The sequence below is a fragment of the Haemorhous mexicanus genome, chromosome 1, assembly GCF_027477595.1.
Source record: "Haemorhous mexicanus isolate bHaeMex1 chromosome 1, bHaeMex1.pri, whole genome shotgun sequence".
In the NCBI taxonomy this organism is placed as follows: Eukaryota; Metazoa; Chordata; class Aves; order Passeriformes; family Fringillidae; genus Haemorhous; species Haemorhous mexicanus.
In genome coordinates, this window is record NC_082341.1 from 85,609,056 (window position 1) to 85,630,206 (window position 21,151).

Sequence of the window (21,151 nt, forward strand, 5' to 3'; positions counted from 1 at the left end):
AAAGAACTATACTGGAAATACACTGGTGTATGTACAGGTCCATCTAGGACAATGACAGCATTTGGATTAAATTCATTCTTGCTTGGGAAGATGTTGGGAAGAATTCATTGGAATACACTGTAGGCATGTGCAGCTGAGATCAAAGAAAGAAGCCCCCAGTTCTAGAATTTAAATCAGATGTATATTAGAAGCCTGTATTAGGATAAAATGGATTGTGCCCTGGCCTTCAATGACCAGACTCCAGAGATTATCATAGGAGCACAGAACAATTATTTAAATTTCAATCTTCTTCATAGAAGAAATCTATTTTTGATAGAAAAATATCTGTGACCAGAGTTGCATTTGCAGAATGATCATGTGCTAGTGGAGCCATGGCTGACAAACAACATAGCTCTATTATGCATGCAAGATTGCCCATTGATGATATATTCATTATTGTTCAGGTTATCTACTCAGACATTGTAAGTTTCATTCAGCAGTCAATGTCAAAGTTTGGGGACTTTTTTCTAGTTTGGATATGCAGTGTAGTCTCAAAATTGTATTATCTGTTGATAGAACTGCTAAGGTTCACATTTTAAACAGCTCTTCATTTTATTATAATAGTCTAATATTTCCTTTTGTTATATAAGAAAAACATAAATTTCAACCTCTTTGGCAATAATTTACATACTTTTTACTACATTCTGCTATTTCTATTTATCAAACTTTATCTTCATTGTTCTGTGGAAGCTGACTGAAATAAACAATTGCAGATATAAAAGGTAGACTTCCAACCTCAGCTATGAAATATCGCTGTATATTGTTGATAAGTATGAGCTCAGTTCACTGAATAACAAATTAAAGTCTCCACCCTACACAATTCTAATTTGAATTTTAAGCCTAAATTTTAAATTGAACTACTAACAATTCTTCACTGAGAAGTGTTTCAGAAATCAGCTGCTCTAAAAAGATCAGCATTACTTTCATGAATGATCCTGCCCACCTATAGACATTCTCACAGACCATCAATCCTTCTGAAATTTGAAAAGAACCCATATGGCAGCAAAAAAAAAATAAAATATTTCCTTCGTTAGTGTCCTAGTATAAAGATTTTACAAAATCATGATTTCACATACTCAATCTGTATTCTTTTTTTCATTTCCTCTCTTACCTGAATGACTCCTCCACCTTGGCCATCCTTCCCAGCTAAAAATTCCTCAGGCAAATTAACCATCTTCCCTAGCCAATCCAGCATGACAGTCTCCAGCTCTGTGCAAGCTGGACTTGCAGCCTGTGTTGAAAAACAGAGCAGAGGGAATAATCTCACTAGACCATGAAGAGAAATCAGATCTACCTGAGCAAGAATAATTCTCTCTCTTTCTCTTTTTCCTTTGCTATAAAGGAAGAGACTAGATGACTAATGTCACCAGCCAAGTTAGGGACCTGAAGACCATTTTGTGCATATAGTTTCTAACACTTACTAAAAAATGCCAAAATAGGCCTTACATAGAACCATGGCTATCAAATGTCAAAGCTAGGATTTGCATCTTGAGTATTTTTTTTCAACATCAAATACCAGCCTCTTTTGAGAAGAGTATACCTCATATGAATGTGGGGGTTTTGAGAAGATTTTCCATTCATCCAGATGAAAAGAGAAATAACAACAGTGGCTGTTAAACTACAATCATACTTATTACTGGATTACCACTATGTTTGCATTGTTCTCACTAATTCTAAATGTTGGTGATTTTTCAAGAGCAAAACTTGTATGAGGAAATAGCCTTTCATTCCTAGAATCATTCAGGCTGTCTATGTGAAAACCTTTAATAAATCAAGGAAATTTACCTACAAAAATACTCCTGTGACTTCACTGCTAATAATTAATAATTTCATTGTAGAATGTTACTGAAATGCTTAAAATTCTGGCAAGATGAAGTACCATTACCACACACCAGAGTAAACTCACCCAAGAGAAGCCCACACATCCTATTCCACCACACAGCATATCTGCAAGAAGAGCTGGGAAGGAAGAGGCTGCAGGGAAGTAGGCAAAAAAGTACGGACTGTGCCAGTGAGTCACCTGTATTAAGTGGAAAATAGTTATTTTTAACTAATACAGGAAGCAGAAACAAATTGTCACAAAATCAAAAAAGGCTAGAGGTTGTGACAAACCAACAGGTCTTGACTAGCTGGCTCTAACAGAGGATCCCATTTTTTAGAAAAACTTACCTTGTTTTTTTCATGATTTTTTATCTCTCTTTTACTCAAAATAAAAATAAGAAAGTTCTCACCCCAACCCCCCAACAGCTCCAAAATCAGAGTTCTCCATTTTTCTTCCTAAAAGACAAGAATCATGTGGGTCATGGCAGCCTGAGCTTCTCAGGCTCACTGCTCCTGAGTCTCTACCATCAGGAACACTCTGGTATTGTGGTTTTCCATCTCTGTCATGCAACAGACATAGGAAGAGTGTCTTCAGTGCAGCAGAAGTCCACAGAACTCTCTTGTCCACACTCTCATGTTGTTTGTTAATTCTCAGGCAGTGAATCTGACCAAACAGCGCCTCACCACAAAATGAAACAACTTATCCCAGTACACAATACCTTCTGTAGAAAATTAAACTCTCGTCTCCCTTTAACAGGTTGTGACTTACATACAATTCCACTTTGTATGAACTAAAATGAGAGAACAACATGGTAACTGCATAAATGGTAGTCAACTGTCTTGCCAAAGCAATGTTTAGCATTCTCTTATGTAACATCCAAGCAATTTTAAGGATCTGTGAGATACTTGATAGTGTTCCACAACTCCAATCTAATAAAATTTGAAAGTGGGAAATGCACAGCCACACAGCAGTGTTCAGTGGAAATAACGTGATATGTGATATGTTTGGCAAAAACAGCTTTTACATTCAAAAAGGCAAGTTTTGAAAAAAGTGCTTCCACAGATGTAAGCAGGAATTCAGCAGATCTATGTAAGATTTTTTTTCATGGCTGGACGTCTAGAGGCTGCTGAGTTATTGAAGGCTAGCCTTTTCTTACACCATTTTGTTTCCTTTTTAATATTGGAATTCCTCTGTTACAGCTGGAGGATAGTACAACTATACATTCTCTCTTGCCTGAGTTCAGTGTTTCTGTGCTGTTTTGTTCCGCATTCATTCTCTGATGAATTTTAGCTTTTACACTCCTCTCCCAGTCTGTGATAAGGTTTCTGGTTCTAGAGCTAACTCGGGGACTGCTGTAGCACACTGTTCTGCATGCTGCAAATCTTTTTCTTTTATCTCCTAACCTTCCTCATGCCAACAGCCAGCTCTTCTTTAAGGGATGTGGTCCATGCTAGGGGGAAATTGCCTTAACTCTTGACAGAATGAATCAGGTATCACTTTCCCTGCTGCAGTGTACCAATTTCAAATGTGCCTCTCTTTCACAAGAAAACATCTCCTATCCATTACAATTTTCCACTGTCTAAACTAGCTCTGTACCTGCTATGTTCAAGATTTCATTTTTAATGGTCACTAGGTTGAAACCTGTCAAATCAGTTATCCAAAGACAAGCCACTGTGAACCTCTCCACGTGTATCTCATATTTGGTCAGGATATCTTTCTTTGCTGTAACAAGATTTTAGAGATCTTGTGGCAAATGTCTTCCTTCAAAAATCAGAAAAAAAACCCGGATGGACTATGGCTGTCCACAGTAAAACAATAAAATATTCAAGAAGCAGTTGTCCCTGATAGGATCCACATGCACAGACTTTCACTGATGTCTGTAATGAGCCAGAGCTGCCACTGTTCATCTCCCCAGCTCTAATCCTCTGTGATCTGTAAGACTTGTGACATTCATCTTAGGTTAATCAAGTTAAACTGACTGCTTGCTGGGAGCCATTTGCCTGATGAAACACAGCAGATTCCAGTTGCACAAAGCGAAAAAGCTAAAAGCCCTGGGGCAAGTGCAGCTGCTTCTTTCTCCTGCCTCCCCTTCCCCCGTCCCTTGAAGCAGCTGTAAAATTCTTTTTTTTTCACCATGTTGGAACAGATACACTTAGTCAGATATTGCAAAGAGCCTGACATAATTGATGCCTGGTTTTTTTGCCCTCTGTTGATAAAAATTATATTACAAATGTCTTGGGTTCACTCTAATTACCACTCTAGTGCTTCTCAGAGACATTCTATTTCCAAGATTTCTTCTAAGGATGTCTTTCTCTGGCTTGCTCAGTCTAAGCAATAGTCTTCCTTTACCACACTCTAAGGATAGGTACTTCAGCTGAAAGTTCATAGATTAATGGATCCAATGTGAGGAAAATTAGCATCTTGAGTAACACTATTTGCAGTTACAACTACACTTGATCATTTTTGGCTCTAAAAAAGAAGGACAGCAAAGCAAATCTGAGAGTGAAGGGCGACTGATATTTTTACATGCAGATCCTTTCCGACTGTCTGCCTGCTGTGGAGATCAGAGTTCTGCAGTTATTCCCTCTGTCTCTGTGTTAGAATCAGGAACCTAGTGCCATTATTGTCATTATCACAGGGTGGACTGCCCTTTGAAGGTCTACCTTACATTTCACAGTAAGTCCCCGTAAGGCAGTTTCGCTACTCATGGATGCTTTTCTCCTACAGGGAGAGATACTGCATTATTATCACTTCACACAATTAATTGATCCCTGCCCTTCTGAAGGAACACCATTTTTACATTTTTACTCATACAATAAGTAGCAAATATCTGAACACAACTAACACAGCAAAGATGTCAGCATGAATGAAACAAGAATCACTTAAGGGCCACCAACAGCTTACAGACAAAACAAAGGTTTATGGTATGTCATATTACTTATTCTTTCTGAAAAAGCCCTTTCTGAAGTTCTTCATTTATAAAATGGATATAAGACATTCCCTGGTCAAACAGTGGGTAAATGCTATAGATGAAAAACACCAGATGTACTTTTAAATGTTATTCTTGTCAGGAAAAATGGGAAGAAGATTAAGTGAAAATATAACCTGAACAATTAGGGCAAAAATATCTTCGCAGACTGGCTGGATAACCTGATAAGGAGAGCTGTAAGCTAGGAAAGATGAGGGAAGGAGAGGAAACCCACAATCAAGGGAGGAAGATGGACCAAGCTGGCAAGCAAAGGGGGAAGGGTAATGTGGACATGAGAGAACTCAGAAAGAAGTTAAGGCTAAAGCAGACTGATCCCCAGTGTATCTACATAAATTAGGAAGTGCTGAGAGGGCAGCATTAGGGCAGCGGCAGGACAGAGGAGCTCTCACATCTTTTCTGGGGAATCAAGACAAACGGGTGCCTCTCTGAAGGACTATAAGCTGTGGCACAACACATGGGGAACAAACAGAAGGAAACAGAAGGCTGAGTGCCGGTACAGGACTGTGATTTCACTGGGATCACAGAGATGCTGTGGGATTGTCCCTTGACTGAAGTTCTGCAGCAGGTGAGGACAGGCTCTTCAGGAAGGTCAGATCAGGAAGATGAGGCAGAGGAGTGGTCCTTTATGGAAGAGAACAGCACGAATGCACTGACCTCTGCCTCAGAATGGACAATGATCCAGTCAAGAACTTGAGAGTCAGGACTGGTGAAGAGATCAAAATGGGCAATATTTGGAGGTGTGCATCTGCTACAGACCACCTGATCAGAAGAAGCACATGAGTACAGCATTTAGACAGCTGGAAGAAACCTTATGTTCACAGGTCATAGTTCTCACATCTGCTGGACAGACGACACAGCAGGACACAGTCAGGATGGCTCTGGAGTGCATTGATAATTAGCTAACACGGGAAACTGTGGAGGAACTGACTAAAATGTGGGACAGGGTGTGGGACTGCACATTTACCAACAGGAAAGAAGTTGTGAAGGCAGTGCCCTGGGCTGCATTCAAAGCATGGTGGACAGCAGGGGAAAGGAGGGGGTTCTGCCCCTCTCCTCCATTCTGGTGAGACCCCACCTCGACTGCTGTGTCCAGCTCTAGGACCCTCAGTACAAGGAAGACACTGACCTATTGGAACGAGTCCAGAGGAGGGATATCAAGATGATCAGAGGAATGGAGCACATCTACTGTGAGAACAGGCTGAGAGAATTGGGATTGCTCAGCCTGGAAAAGAGAAGGCTTTGGGGTGATCTAACTGTGGCTTTCCAGTACCTAAAGGGAGCCTACAAGAAAGATGGAAAGAGACATTTTGCAAGGGCATTTAGTGATAGGACATGTGGGAATGACTTTAAACTGAGAGTAGGTTTAGATTATACGTTTGAAAAAAAAATTCTTTACTGTGAGGGTAGTGAGGCACTGAAACAACTCCCCAGGCAGGTTGTGAGTGCTCCATCCCTGGAAGTGTTCAAGGCTAGGTCACATGAAGAATGAAGGGGAAAGGCCAGTACTTCATTAAATACCTTGATGATGGGATAGAGTGCACCCTCAGCAATGTTGCAGATGACATAAAACTGAGGAGTGCTTGATACACTGTGTGGTCATGATGCAATTCAAAGGGACCTTAACTGCCTGCAGAAATGGGCCAACAGGAATCCCATGAAGTTGACTAAAGAAATGCAAAAGCCTGTACCTGGTGAGAAATAACCCCCTGCCCCATACAGAGCAAGGATCGACTGGCCAGCAAGCAGCACAGAAGAAATGGACCTGGGGATCCTGGCGGCCAAGCTGAACATAAGCCAGCAATGCACCCTGGCAGCAAACACTGTGACCCAAGCATTCTGGGCCATGGTAACAAAATTGCTGCCAGGAGTTCAAAAGAGAGGATCTTTCCCTTCTATGCAGTACTGGAAAGGCCACACCTGGAATGCTACATCCAGGTCTGGGTTTTTCAGTAAAAGGAACAAAGACATACTGGAGTGATTCCAGTGAAAGACCATGGAGATGATTAATTGCTGTGTCTGTCACGTGACAAGCATCTGAAAGAGCTGGGGTTGTTCAGCCTGCAGGAAGCTCAGGGGGTACCTTGTTCATGTGTATAAACACCTCACAGGAAGGTGTAAAGAAGATGAAGCCTGATTCTTCTCAGAAGTACCCAGTGACGAGACAGTAAGAAATGTGCACAAACTGAAATAGAGAAAATTCCACTTAAACATAAGAAAAAGCTTTTTTACTGTGAGGGTGATCCAGCTTTGGAATAGGACAGCAGAGCTCATCCTTGCAGATATTCAGTGACCAGCTGGACATAGTCCTGAGCAACCTTCTCTAGCTGACTCAGCTTTGAGCAGAGGGGATGGACTAAATGATCCCAAAATACCATCCAATCTCTACTATACAGGACCTCATGGTTCTGTGCCCATGTGAGTCTTTGGAATTAAGTATAAGCAACATGGGTAGAATCAGAATTACTATAAAAACTGGGATTTATATTGTGCTCTTTGTGTCACTAACATTTCCCACCAGTGGAAAAATTTAGGATAGAACATTTTTTCTTCAGAATGTATCACTTTATAAAAGTAAATTTGTTTGCAGGGCACATAAATATCAAGAAAAGTCAATTTAGTTAAGAGAGAACATGACATGTTGATGACATAATTGGAATTCAATGTCTCACTTTCTACTCTCGAGTGATTCATCTCTTATTTTTTAATGCATTATTATTTTATTGAAAGTTCTCAGGTGTTCAAAGTGTTTTCTCTTCTACTTCACAGACAGTACTATTTTCCTCCAATGAAAAAGAAAAGGCAATTATATCTATGAGCAGCAATTAAAGTATTTGCACGTGTTGGACATAATTCTCTTATCTAATCTGCATTGATTTAATTCCCTTGAATTTAATACTTCATCCTCAAATCTTTGTAAAGAGTGCAAAGGTTTCAATTTACTTCAGTAGATCTTTGTTAAAGTACAGGCTGGTTCCAAGGAAAACAAGATAAAAATCATACTGAATATCAAATATTTACATTGGTCAGTGAAAAGGAATTGGCATCATAGTACACTGACTAAAGTAATTTTGATTGTGGTGTCCAGACCCATCACAATCATATCCCCTAGCTGCATCTAGAGAAGAAATCCAAAGTGCTTATTGAGGAGATCCAAAGGAGAGATTCCTCATTAACTTTTACTAATAATTCAGTTCTCTTCAAGCTACTTAGAGGTCTAAGGAGACAAGGACATATTTAAAATAAAAAAGGTGCACCATGAGTGGAAAAACAAGAAAATTTCAGGCGTGAACAAATGCCAGATGCTTTGCCAACAGTTATGCATCATCTGTCCAATACTGATCTACTCAAGGACTAATATTTAGGCAGTAGTCGTCTGCCTTAGAAGCTACAATAAGTAGTTGACATTTAGGAGAGTAAGTCAATAGAAAAAGTATTGGGAAGAATCCTTTCTAGTCAACTCTCTAATAAAAAGAAGTCTCCTAAGAGAATTTTAACATTTAAAGATCAGCTTTAAAGTTGTTTCTAAAGAAACACTTTGGGCACAGCAGACTAATAAAAATACTATTTTGTAAAATATTTACTATGTTATGAAAGTAGTAAAAATATCACATGAAACTGAAAGTTATGAAGTTTTGCCTTAACCGCTTCAAGGGAGGAAAGGGAATTCTTTTCAAAAGTAAGCCATGCATGAAGCAAAAGAATGATTTAATTATTTCTAGGAAGAATGAAAAACATTAGTTAGATCATATTCAACATGTAAAGCTGACTTCTGCCTTGTAAAAGTTAATCAGTGGGGGTACTTTTGTTGGTAAACCCCCAGTTTCTCTAAGGTGTTAGAAAACCTAAATGCGGTATTGAAATGGCACTACATTTCCATTTTTCTTACCCCTGGCATAATGATCTTCTCAATGTCTTTAAAGACATCCTCAAAGCTCTCAGGATCCTGGGGTGCACAGTCTGCGATGAGGGGCCGTAGGTATCCTGGTTCCACATCTGGGAATACCTGTCGTTTCTCTATCTTCTCCAGGTAATCCGCCACATAGTCCACCATCTCCTTCCCTCTCTTGCGGAATTCTGCAGCATCCATGGGTATCGGAGTTTAGGGCTTTTTCTCAGAAAAACACTTGAAAAGAAAGAGAAAAAAATAATCATTTTTGAAAGAGAACTTTACTAGTTTTAAACCTGTTATTCACAGGATTTATAGGAAGACTCATATGGTCATGATATGAGTAGATTAGATTAATACAGATAGACAATAAGGTTAGCACAGAAGAACAGTAGAAGCACATCGATGAAGATTCAAAAATTACATATTTATTTCCTACAGCTGCTGGTTGACGCAAGGATGAGGCACTGTTAAGTGGCACATAATCAGCTCCTTCCTGCCTTATGGAGAAGTGTAAGAAAATAGCCTGCTGTGTGTCTCTACTATAATCTGTAATAACAAGCTATAATAATCACAGTTATCACAGTGATCTACTGTGCTGCCCTGTCATTTTATTTGCTTTTCAACTCCTCTCTTGTCTCAAGATCTAGCTTCTTTACTCTTTCACTGTAAATGCACACGCTTTGTCACCTACAAAACTTTGTTTCTTAGTGAGGTTTCAAAAAGAATGCACTTCAAGTTGATCTGTACTGTGTTTTGCAGGAGAATGTGAGGAAGCTCTGTCTGGGGCTGTCCATATTTCTAAGATGTTGGGCTGCAGCTCCAGGAGTTCTTTGAGATAGGCAGATTGTGGGAGCACACCCAAGGTGATACTCAGCTCAGCTGAGATGAGCTGGAGTTCGCCTGCAAAGTGCTCTGCAAACATAAATTCATGATATAACAGAGCCTGCTCCCAACACCCTGGCCCACACAATTTTATTACTCTGTCTAGCTGTACATTTTGAGTACTCAGTGAATATATGGCTGAAACTTTTTATTCACTGAGTACCAAAAAAGTGTCCCAGAGTCTTTATATGCTCACATTGAAGGATACTGTTCCTTGGAATCCAAGGAGATTGGAGAGAAAGAAGACTGGCAAGAGAAAAAAGAATATTCACTGCTGGTCTCAAGAACTATTGTGCTTAGCTCACACACCTGTAGATCTTCACTTTGTAAGGAAATAATTATATTAAGCACAATGTGAATATTAGATAAGTAGGAGACAATTTTTCAGATACCAAGTATTTGTGATAATGATTTCTAACTGAGGACATAATTTTGAGAAAAGAGAACCTCCTGGGCTTTATTACATTTGAATTAGTACTGTAACATCACAAGAGAAAGACATAAACAAGCACTGTCTTAGACACGTCTCTGCTGATACAAACAGAGGATCTGGGATTTGTGTGGAGCGATGCTGCTTCTATTTAAGAAGAGAGGATGCTGCTGTAGGTCACAAAACACTTGGGAGAGCAAGGATCTGCACAGTAGGGACTTCTAGATCCCCAGAGATGGTTGCTCCTGATGCTATTTCACTAGAGTTTTAGTATTCTCTTTAATCATCATGTAAGTGTTTATTTGGCTCTGTCTCTACCTTTCATAAAGGGGTATTAGGACCTTTCTCATATCTTGCTACTAAGTTGCTGGAAATACATTACCAGTGGTCATTACAGTCCCTGGAATGCGCATCGGGCAGCTTTGTGTGTCAACTCCCTTTTGAAAACCTGTGTTTAAGCAAGCAATTTTTTTTCTACTCCTTTAAAATTAGGATGATTCCATTTCTTCCATACCCCCTGAATCTTACGTGCATTTTCATTTAACACGTTTGTTCATGGTTTAAAATTTTAATAAAACTCTCTAAAGAAATCAGCATGAACTGCAGCAATCAATATGCATTTCTGTGGCAGCAATCTAATTACACACCAAAGCTCTGTTCTTTGGTTTCGATAGTTTTTGCCAGAAGAAATCCAAATACTGTACTGTTGAACTTCTTTTTCAATGCATCTCTAACTTAACTTTTAAGTCATGCTATTATTATTTATTTTATGCAACTTCATTCATGGGTTCATTGCTATAACATGCCCTAAAGAACTTGAATGAGGTGATCTGTTATTGTTTCCTCTAGTTTCAGAGAAGAAAGCTATGAAAAAAAGAATTCAACAAACAACTGAAAAATTAGTGGGAGATGCCTGAGACTGAACTGACTCAGAAGATGAGGACTGGTGTTCCCAGCACTGCTGTGGCTCACAGCTGTGCTACAGTTATTCCTACAGACCTTTACACACGGATCACATCAGATGAGTATTTCATTCCACATCAGTGGTTCCAGCGAGCCCCAAGTACAGCATCAAGACAGGTAAGAGCATCACTGCGTAAGAGCATCACTACACTACTCCCTAGCTTTACTTGGTAGTAATCAAATAAAATTAACATAAAAACTTCTGTGGATCACAAGGTCTTTTCCTAAAATACAAATCAAATGGCATAAATTAAATTATATTGTATGTAAGCTCAACACAGCTCACAAACACGCAGAAAAAAAGAATTTACTTTATTGAAAAAAAAAGAATTTACTTTATCAAATTACCCAAACATACATGGTATGTTTTATAGGGGACATTTACATCATCTTGTTGCTACACAGTATGCTGATATTTTTATTTTTGTTATTAGAAGTTTGGACAAAGTTCTTTTTGGATATCAGCATAAGCAAATAAAATACTATATCTAAATATCACATACACATTCCGTGGTTTTAGTCTATTGCTATGGAGCTCAATTTGACAAAATACACATTTTGTCTAATCATGAAGATCTTGTTTGTTATTGGGTAACTTTACTTCTTCCCAAGCATGGGAGGTTCATTGGCTCATCCCAGCATTATTTTGGCTGCACTGCTTCTGTCATTAATTATTGCTGCAACAGGAAAATTCGGTAAAGAATTAAATTACAGGGGAAACCCACTGTTTTGCATGGAAGTAAGGGAATGCAGAAACTTAAATGTTAGGATTTGAAGGTTGAACCTTTCATCCCAAATGTGCTACAGTGGTTGCACTGTTATAAATTGATATGAACTAATATTTACTTAATCTCTAATACTCTTACAGTGCAGTGAAGTATGTCAAACTGCTTCAATCTGAAGCAAAGTATTTAACCCTTCTTTCCTCCAAAGGCAATACCTAGAAATTAAAAATCTGCTTTTTTCTATTCATGCATCTTCCTTCCTAAAATCCCCTACCTACAGTAATATATGTATCTCATGGGGAACTGTAAAGGCATACTCCTTGCAGTAACATAGTGGTCATCCTTTTCACTTCCTATATTATATCTGTTCCTCTATGAGTGACAAGACCCACCATCCCTATTTTTATTCTCTTCCTGAACTGTTTGCTATAGATCTCACTTCACTGCTTGAAAGTACTACTTGCTGTGGAAGCCATCTCCAGCAGACAATTGTAATGCTCACTAGTAAGTGCTGTCAAAATGCAAATTACTTCATTTCTCTACCAGTACAGAATATGTCTACTTCTTGCATGCATATAAAGCTCATGTACAATGCAACAACACAATGCATAGGGAAAGACCTTCCCTCTATGCCAGTATATTTTTAAAATATAGAGATTTTCTAAGAAGTAAAATACTTCAGAGGACTCAGGCCTTATGGTTTAAAATGAAAATGCTGTTTGAGGGAATCTGTACTTTCTGAAGGGATGAGTGTTACAGTCTGCATGCAGTCAAAATATCCACTTAACTTGAAGGAACTTAAACTGCAAAATAATGCAAGCCAAGTTTCCAAAGCTAAAGGGAGTTTCAGAGAAACTAAGCCTCTTTCTAAAGTATTTAATAGCGGTATATCTTCTTGAAGGCTCCTAAAGAATGAGAAAGTCTCCACACTTTCAGAGATCCCACACCTCCCAGGATGAGTTTCAGTATATTCAGTATCTGTGAGCTGAACCCCAAGTGAGGAGAGCACAGCTTCTAAGGAGGTGCCCTGCCTAACTATCAACTCCTGCCACACTGTGAGCAGTCTGTATGCAAATGCATTGACAGTCTCACTCTAATTGATAAAACACAATTTTACCAAGCATATATTATGCCTGAGCATTTTTGTTCCCAGCAAGAATCAATGGCTACTGTCACCACTGCATACTTCTGATCAAATCCTACTTTACTGGAGAAGATTGAATTCTGGTCTAAACTGCAGGTAAAACCAAGAAAAATCATGTGAAACCTTAAATTATATAGGTGTATATTTTTTATTTATTCATATATAAACTCCTTGGTCTTTGATTTTGCTGTAATTTGTCAGAGGACAAATACACTACACAATCTAAAGTTGACATATCCTTTGTTGCTTTTTTTTTAAAATACTCCTACCTCAGTGCACTGAAATTAGAATACAGACACATTTTATTTTACTGAAGTTACTGAAAATTGTTGCTGGTCTTTAGATTGTGTATGTTCATTTGCCAGCACTTTTCTACTATATCTGAAACTAAACCATACAAATGAGTAGTTTACACACAAGTAATTACTGAAGATATTTACAGGTATAGTATTTTGTTGGTAACATTCAGCTTATTCATTATTTCTGTTAAAAGGTATCGTCTATGATTTTAGAATCTGGGTGAGTTTTTTCATATTTACTAAGTATGAATGTAAAAGATATCTAAATGCTACCAGGAACTTCATTATGAGAAAGAAAAAGAGAAAAAAGATGAAAAAGCAGAAAAAAATAGGGAAAAGAGGAAAAAAAGTACAAATGAAGAGAAAGGTATATTTGATTCATTATAATTTTATGTCTCACTCTTCTCCAGTTGATCAAACTAAAATAAACAACAGCTAACAAAATAAAATCTTTTAATAGTTCCTGTTTATAAATGCAGACAGGAAGAATGCATAGACACATTAATAGCACCTAAAACTTTACTTTTTTTGAGCAAATACAGCTATAACTGTGTCTCTCTCTAATATATGAGTCAAGTGCATTTTCTATTCTGCCAACTGATTGTTGCAGACCAAAATATAATTTAAGGCTCATGGTGTTTCAGTGACACCACTGAAGCCACGAAAACTTCCGGCTACTGAACCCAGCTGAAGGTTTTTGCAGCTGTTGCCACTGTTAAGCTGAACTTCCCCTGCTGGCAATAGGATATTGCCAGAAAAAGAGCCAAAGGATGAATTTTACTTTAGCACAAGTAAAAAGGAACTGTACTTCTACCTTTGCACTAGTCAAGAATTAGGAGTGTATGTTATAGCCCCTATATTTTATTTAAAGAATTACATTTTCCAGAAGCTGCTGGCTGTATTCATTTACTGTCACTGGCACAGTGTCTTCAACCTTATAATGTTCCCTGCTGAGGTCTTACTACAGTGATGGGAAAGAGTTATTTCTGAGGAAAACTTCACCCTAAAAAAGTCATGCATTTAATTTATCTTGAAATTTTATTATTCAGAATATTTGGCAGGAATTTCCCAAGTTCTACTTGGTTATTGCAAACATTGCTGTATTTGGAAAGCCAAGGTACAAACTTTTGTATACATGGGATTCTACATAAATGCATAGAAACAGTTACAGCTGACATACATCATATGTAAAAAAAAGCAAACACAACACAATAGGTGCACACTACATTGTGCAAACTTAGATTAAAAATAAATGCTATTACTGTTATCATCATCCCTAAAATAACACAAGCTGGCTGTTTATTAACTGAGATCCCACTCTCCATAACCAATTGTTGCATTAATCCAAATGCACCCACTACAATTTAATAACCATAAAGACTTAAGGACAAAGAATGTTACTTACAGCAGGTTGGTAAGGTTTTTGCTTCTCCCCTGGCCTTCTCACTGCCCTTCTTTTCTCCTCAGTGTCAGCTACAAAGCAGAGAGGATGCAGTTGCCAGCATATATAGGCAGAGTATCCATGCCTCTCCAGCCTATCACAGCCACGGGCTTTGCACTGAACGTGCAGCAGCAGCATCTCCCCCTCCCACAGCTCCTCCAAAATATAGCTCGCAAAGAAAGCTCCCTGAAAAGCAGCGGGATCTGACCGAGAAACGGCCCTTGCCTAGGTTAACTCTGCAGTGCTCTGTGTTTTCTTCCAGGGGCTCCACTCACAAGTTCATTAGCAGTGAGTGTCTGATCACATGCTCCCTGTCTGTGCTGTACACTCCGGGACATTTCTGCCGAGGATGCTGCAGTAACAGCAAATGCTTTGTTTCACTTCTGTGAAATATTATTGCCAGGAAAGAAACACAGATATGGTTGAAGTACCACTCAAGTGACTGCAAGCTCAGATATCTAGCTGTGGAATAAACATCCCCAGATAAGCTTTATCCAACTTTCCCCAATTTCTCTCTTTGATCATATGTACACTTAAAAGCAATTCTAAGCATTTAAGATTTGTTTTCCTATTCTAAAAGTTTTATGTGGAGTTCTTTCCTAGATGAATCCAGGTGACTTCCTGTCATTTTTATTTCAGTCAAGTTAATCTAAAAAAAAATACTATCAGCATTTCATAGTCCTCAACAGCTTACAGCCAGGCAGTGTTGCAGATCTGGGATGGTCATTGCTCTCACACCTGTCTCCAGTCCACTGCAATATTATCACAGCCAACCTTTTTGTGAAGGAGGAAAAAGTCACAGCTTTTTAAAACTGTCATGGCTGTATTTGCTCTTCTAATGTTACAAGACCAATGAAAACTCTGCTATAATTCTGGAAGAGCCTATTCAAAATAAAAGTAGTACCTAAACTCCCCAGGTGAGCTTTCTGGTGTCATTGCACTTGTTGCCAGATGTTATTCTGTGACCTGACTTGCATTTGCAATGCCTGGGTTGGCTGCTGTAATAATTACTTCTTCAATCTTGAAAAGCATCAAGAAATCCCAGTCAGTTGCCACAGCCTCTGAGATGTTTTCCACCTCAAATCAACTCCTGAGTTCATAGAGTTACAAACTGGACACATTGGGACCCCACAGGAAAACAGGTGTTTTGGGGACTTTTCCTATATATTTCTTTCTTCCTCAGTTTGACTGAAAAGGTTGAAAATTCAAAATTTGTGAGGGTATAAGAGATGCAAAAATTGAAGTTGTCCCTAGTAAACTTAAAGATAACTGAAATTTCACTTCAATGGCTTGCAAAAGGTAAATAACTTTCAAAAGAAATTAAAAATGGAAACTAAAATTAAGATTGGAGTATTAAAATGCTGGTTTAATCAGTGTTGAAATACAGCCTCAAAGTCACCTGGTGTGGTTTTATTTCTCTGCTGTACCTGTAAAGCTTGCTCTGAAGAGGCAATGGTTGCATTTTCCCTTAAAATATTTCTTTTTGTTATTTCTCAGGAAGAAAAAGGAAATGAAGTGTGAAGGTACAACAGGCAAGCTGGGAAAGGGAATTAAATGCCCTTCTAAAAATCATGTTCCATGTCTCTTTTATAATTTAGAAATTCTTATGGCTCGTACTAGTTTTATAATTCTCAGCATCAAGTGTTGGCAATAAACAAATCTTTGTTTAACAGAATCTTTCTGCGGTGGACAAAAGGAAGATCACTAAGCTTTCTATCACAGGTTCTGGCTACCTCAGACCTGATGAATTTGTTCCAGACCCTTCAGACTGCTCTCTCTTTCACAGATAGAGAACAACTTCGTTTACTACTGAAATACAACAAATAGAGATTCCCTCTTTAGTGCCAAACTGTTCCAAAATTCAGGATACCAGCATGTGAGAAATAACAGATGACCCCTAAAAGGTTTAAAGGCTGGGGCTCATTGGTAAGCACCTAACAGACCTATTATTCACAGCTAACAGGAGACAAGCTTCAATATGTTTTTGCACATGGAAGTCAACTGTGATGATGATACATAAACGATGCTGTGCCCATGCAGTAATAACACCAATTCACTACCATTGCTGAACACTTTGGTTTGCAAACGAGGTGGCAGAGAAGCTGTGTTTGAACAGGAGGCTCCAGCACAGCACCAGAAAATGAAGCAGAAAATGTGTTATCAGTCATTGCAGTCCCACTGTCAGTCCTTATGCAAAAGATCTGATAATAGATCAAAGCAGAGGGGATTAAACAGTTTGTACCTACTTTCTAACAGCTTTCACCTCTTCCACGACTGTACAGCGCAGGTTAGAAATGAAAAGCCAGTTTCCTCTGGCTTTTAGTCCAGTTATGATTAGATGGCTCTACTCCCAACTTTGTATTTCCCTCACCTGAATAGCCTGACACTCTTCTCATGCTAGCCTTGTGGCACAGGTCTAGGTACAAAATTTGATGAAGATGTGTTTGGGCTGTAGTTCACCGAGCCTAACATTATTTGAAAAAACCTGTTCTGAGCTATAACATGAAGGGCTTTAAATTGACTCAGATACACTCAATATCTTAGGCATTGAGAAAATAATTTGAAACAATTAATTAGAGATCGAGCACAATGTTTGTGCCTGTTTTCCACATTTGGTGTCAAAGGAACAGACATTGTTGCCTATGCATAAAAAACGCCACTGGTTTGTTGTATTTGGTTTACTCTGTGTCTGTAGCTTAAGGATGCTATTTGGAGACTGCAGGGCATTTTTTCCAGTTTTCCTTGCAGCTGCTCCTTCAAAAAGAGAACAGTAGTAGAATACCACCTTTGTCTTTCTTTTTCCCCCCAGTATATTCTTCCATTAATGTAAAAATACTAGTTACAGGAAATTATCTATGAGAAGGTAAAAGAAACTCAAACAAGTAAGAATGGATTGAAAAATCCTTTTCTGTTCCATAAACAAGGTCCAAATCTGCATAAGCACAAAGATGAGATGAGAAAGAAGAGAGTATTTTAGATAAAATGTGCAACTAACAAATTTTTAATTAAAACAAAAGGGTGTATTTCTTTTGGAAGAAAGTAAGAATTTAATAAAGCCTTCCGACACAAATAGATGGCTTACTCTCAATGTATGAAGATAAAACCTAAGTCTCCTGCAGAACATAAATAGACTTTGCAACAGATTAGCCAGGAGATGAATCTGAGACAGAGCTGACAAACTGGGAAAGTAACTATCCTCTTTTTTCATAAATATTTTATGTGTGACTTGTTTTCCCTGTTCGGTATCTATTGCTGGTTGTGTGAACATGTGAAGGTAAACCAAAGAAGGAAAAAAGGAACTGCTAACGAAGTGAACATGGACACAGACTCACACACACAGTTTCAGAGGAGTTAATGTACCATTTGCTGGTTCGAGGCAGCCTGAGCATATTACTCTTATGGAAGCAAGCCTACAGAAAAGAGAGGTTGTGATGAACTGAAAAAGTGTCAACAGAAAAACTGACAGGCTGTGAAGAGTCACAGAGACAGTGAGAGCAGGCTGCAATCACAGTAGGCAGACTCTTCCAATACCAAGATAGGAATAGCTTCTGCTGTGAGCTGAGATGTGCTTACCTAGGGGAGTAGGCACTGCCAGGGCACTCGTCCAGCCATGTATTGCTCACAGAAAGAATGTTCTCAAGCATTGACTATTGTCAGCTTCACAGAAGCTGTGGCTGACAGATGAACTGCTATGAGGCCTTAAATGTGCTGTGAAGACCTCATGTTAGAAAAGCAAGTTAGAGCAGTTAGTTTATGAATGGAATAACCCCTGTGTGGATGAAAAGACAGACCCAGATGAGGCATGAGGAACAAAGATGGCTTGAGATACAGAGGGAACACAATGCAGCGCTTGTTCTTGAGCAAGTGATTTGTTTGGATCACTGTTTACAAAAATATCAAAGAACACACAGTGCTTGGTTGAGAAGGTATTTTTAATTTATTTTAACCACTGACTGTGATTAACGCCTTGTCACAAGGGCCATGCACTTGCAATAACTTGGAACAGCATTTGCCACCACTGTAAGACTTGAGTCATTCTTGAAAGGATGAGAACATCACCAGTCTCTTCATCAAGAGCATGTTGGTGCCCAGTTGTCTGGGATTACAGCAAGTACTATGGCAAGGGATCAGACCAGTGTTTCTTGCTGTACCTCCCTGTCAGCTTTTCTACAAAGGTGTCTTTGGCTCCCCTTCAGTCTGTGCAAACACATGCATCTTTCCAGGAAAGACCAATGCAAAGCTTCAGGAAACTTTATGTTTAGTAGAGCGCATTGGAGAAGTTCATGGAGGACTGTCTCCTCTGGGAAGGACCCCATGCTGGAGCAGGGGAGGACTCCTCTAGCTGAGCAGCAGTGAAAAAAACCTGTGATGAACTGACCATAAACCCCCATTCCCTGTCTCCCATCACTGCTGGGGAAGGAGGAGGTAGAGTTTGGGAAGGGCTGGGGCAAAGGTGTTTTAAAGACTTATTTTACTTCTCATTATCCTGCTTTGTTTTTGTTTGTAATGAATTCAATTAATATCCCAAATTTGAGCCTGTTTCGCTCATGATGATATTTGATGAGTGCTCTCTCCCAGTCCTTATCTCAATCCAGGAACCCTTGGTTACATTTTCCTTCCCCAGTCCAGCTGTGGAGAGAAGAGACAAAGGCTTTTGTGGGTGCTGACACCCAGCCAGGGCCAACCCACTACACACATATTCCAAAGTGAGAGCACTGGAAAAACTGAGTGGGAACCAGATCTTCCACATGCACAGGGTGTCCCTGGTCATGGACACACATTCACAGCTGAAGCAATGAGTAAGGTAATATCTGCTCCCTTTTGCTCTGGGTTGTTCTCTTCACCTCAGAGCTGGGAGTGATATATATACACAGCCCACCTGCTTGAGTGCAGGAAGATGCATTTACACTAAGATGAGTCTTTCCATTGAGCCATGTGATCCTGCTTCTGACTCTTGCTAATATGGTTCACATAACCAACACCATTTCCTTAGACAAACAGTCATAACATGTAAGCATGCTGGTTGTGTATCACCTCCTCTTTACATCTTTTCAACACTGCAGTTATCACCAAGATGTGATGACCTCCATTACAGGACAGCCAGATCCCTGGTCAGCATTGTGAAAAACTATTTGCCCCGCAAGATTGCTACCAGGATGTGTTGACACTTGATCTGGAATACAAAAATGTAACAGTACATGAGATACTGTCTATAAAATCAAACAGCTGCAAGGCATGATGATGGACAGCAAATCACCCACTGGTCTGGGACACAGCCACTGCTGTCTTCTTCCTCTGAAAATGGAGTGAATCATGTTCTCCTGGGCAAAATCTGAGTCCAGATTATGATTACTGTATCATGCACTAATTACTAAGAATTTGAAATGATCTGCAGAGGGTCCAAGTGACTAAAAGGGTAGTAATTAATGACTCTAGATAATAAGATAGCTACAATCATTACTAAACATTTTGCTTAGCTGAAAGCATAATTCATAAAAACTGTGCAATAAACTACACTACATCCTAAAAATTGTAGATACCAATAAACTATGCTGAAAATAAGGAGTTTAATTGTAGTAATAAAGGTCTAATTGTACCTAAAACCCTGTGGCAAATTCTCATTCTACCACAGATCCCTAAAAGGATCTGCCTGTCCCTGTGACATTAGGTGACAGAGCCACCAAGTGTTCACATGCTCCATCCTGCCAACTCCGCAAGAAATGCAATCATCTCCAGCTAGGAGGGAAAACAGTGAGCCAGGAAAGATAACAGTTTAAGCTGCTGCAGGTAGCTTCACCACAGTGCAGCCAGCCATCTCCCTACTCAGAACTGCTTGCCATCTGTTCTCCTTATGATCTTTTTCACTTCCACACCTCAGATAATCACAGCTTCCACATTATCATTAGGAGAGACAGGCTCTCATTTTAGCCAGGATTTACTGGCAGAGACAGGCAGTTAAATAAGAAGGACAGTCAATGTATTCATTACATTTGTACTCAGAGGCCTTAGTTCAAGCTTCTGCTCTCAAGTACAGATACAAGTCTTTGCCATATGCTGTGAAATGCTGGGTAAGTTCTGAGAGGAATTTTCCATAAAATATTTTGTTAGAAAGGGTTGTTCTCTTCCAGCTTATTTTTCTGTGCTACCACGTTTGGCTCCAGCTGGATTTGGAATCCAAACAGCCTAAACCTAGGCCAGGTTTAAAGTGGCAGCACCCTCTGTCAAAACTCTGGCAGTGTTTGTCTCTGGTCAGAGGCACAAATTTTGACCCTCTCTTTGCTGAGGTCAGATGGAGCCAGTCTAGAGGCAAACGGTTTTCACAGCAGTCTGATATTCCACAGAATACTCTGAAAGACAGTCTAGGAAAGTTTTGGAAATTTTGAGATCTCTGTTTTCTTCCTTCCTGGTAACTCTAAAAAAACCACTCTCTTATTAAGTGATTTTGTTCTGAGTAGTCTTAAGAGACATCTCTTCCACCTCTACCACCAGGCTAACGTTTGTCAGTAGGAAGTGGTTAAAAAATGTAAT

General features: G+C 39.2%; 1 protein-coding gene across 1 annotated transcript in view; it reads right to left on the reverse strand.

The window, feature by feature from the left end:
* The window catches only part of DDC (dopa decarboxylase), a 56,446-nt gene extending 41,675 nt beyond the window's left edge, over nucleotides 1-14,771 (reverse strand). Inside the window, exons 1-4 of the mRNA XM_059855458.1 lie at nucleotides 14,588-14,771; nucleotides 8,737-8,973; nucleotides 1,946-2,059; nucleotides 1,151-1,270 (exon numbers count right to left, since the gene is read on the reverse strand). Coding sequence (XP_059711441.1) covers nucleotides 1,151-1,270; nucleotides 1,946-2,059; nucleotides 8,737-8,937 — 435 coding nt within the window. The 5' untranslated portion in view covers nucleotides 8,938-8,973; nucleotides 14,588-14,771. The remainder of the gene's footprint in view (nucleotides 1-1,150; nucleotides 1,271-1,945; nucleotides 2,060-8,736; nucleotides 8,974-14,587) is intronic.
* Between the last annotated feature and the right edge of the window lie 6,380 nt (nucleotides 14,772-21,151).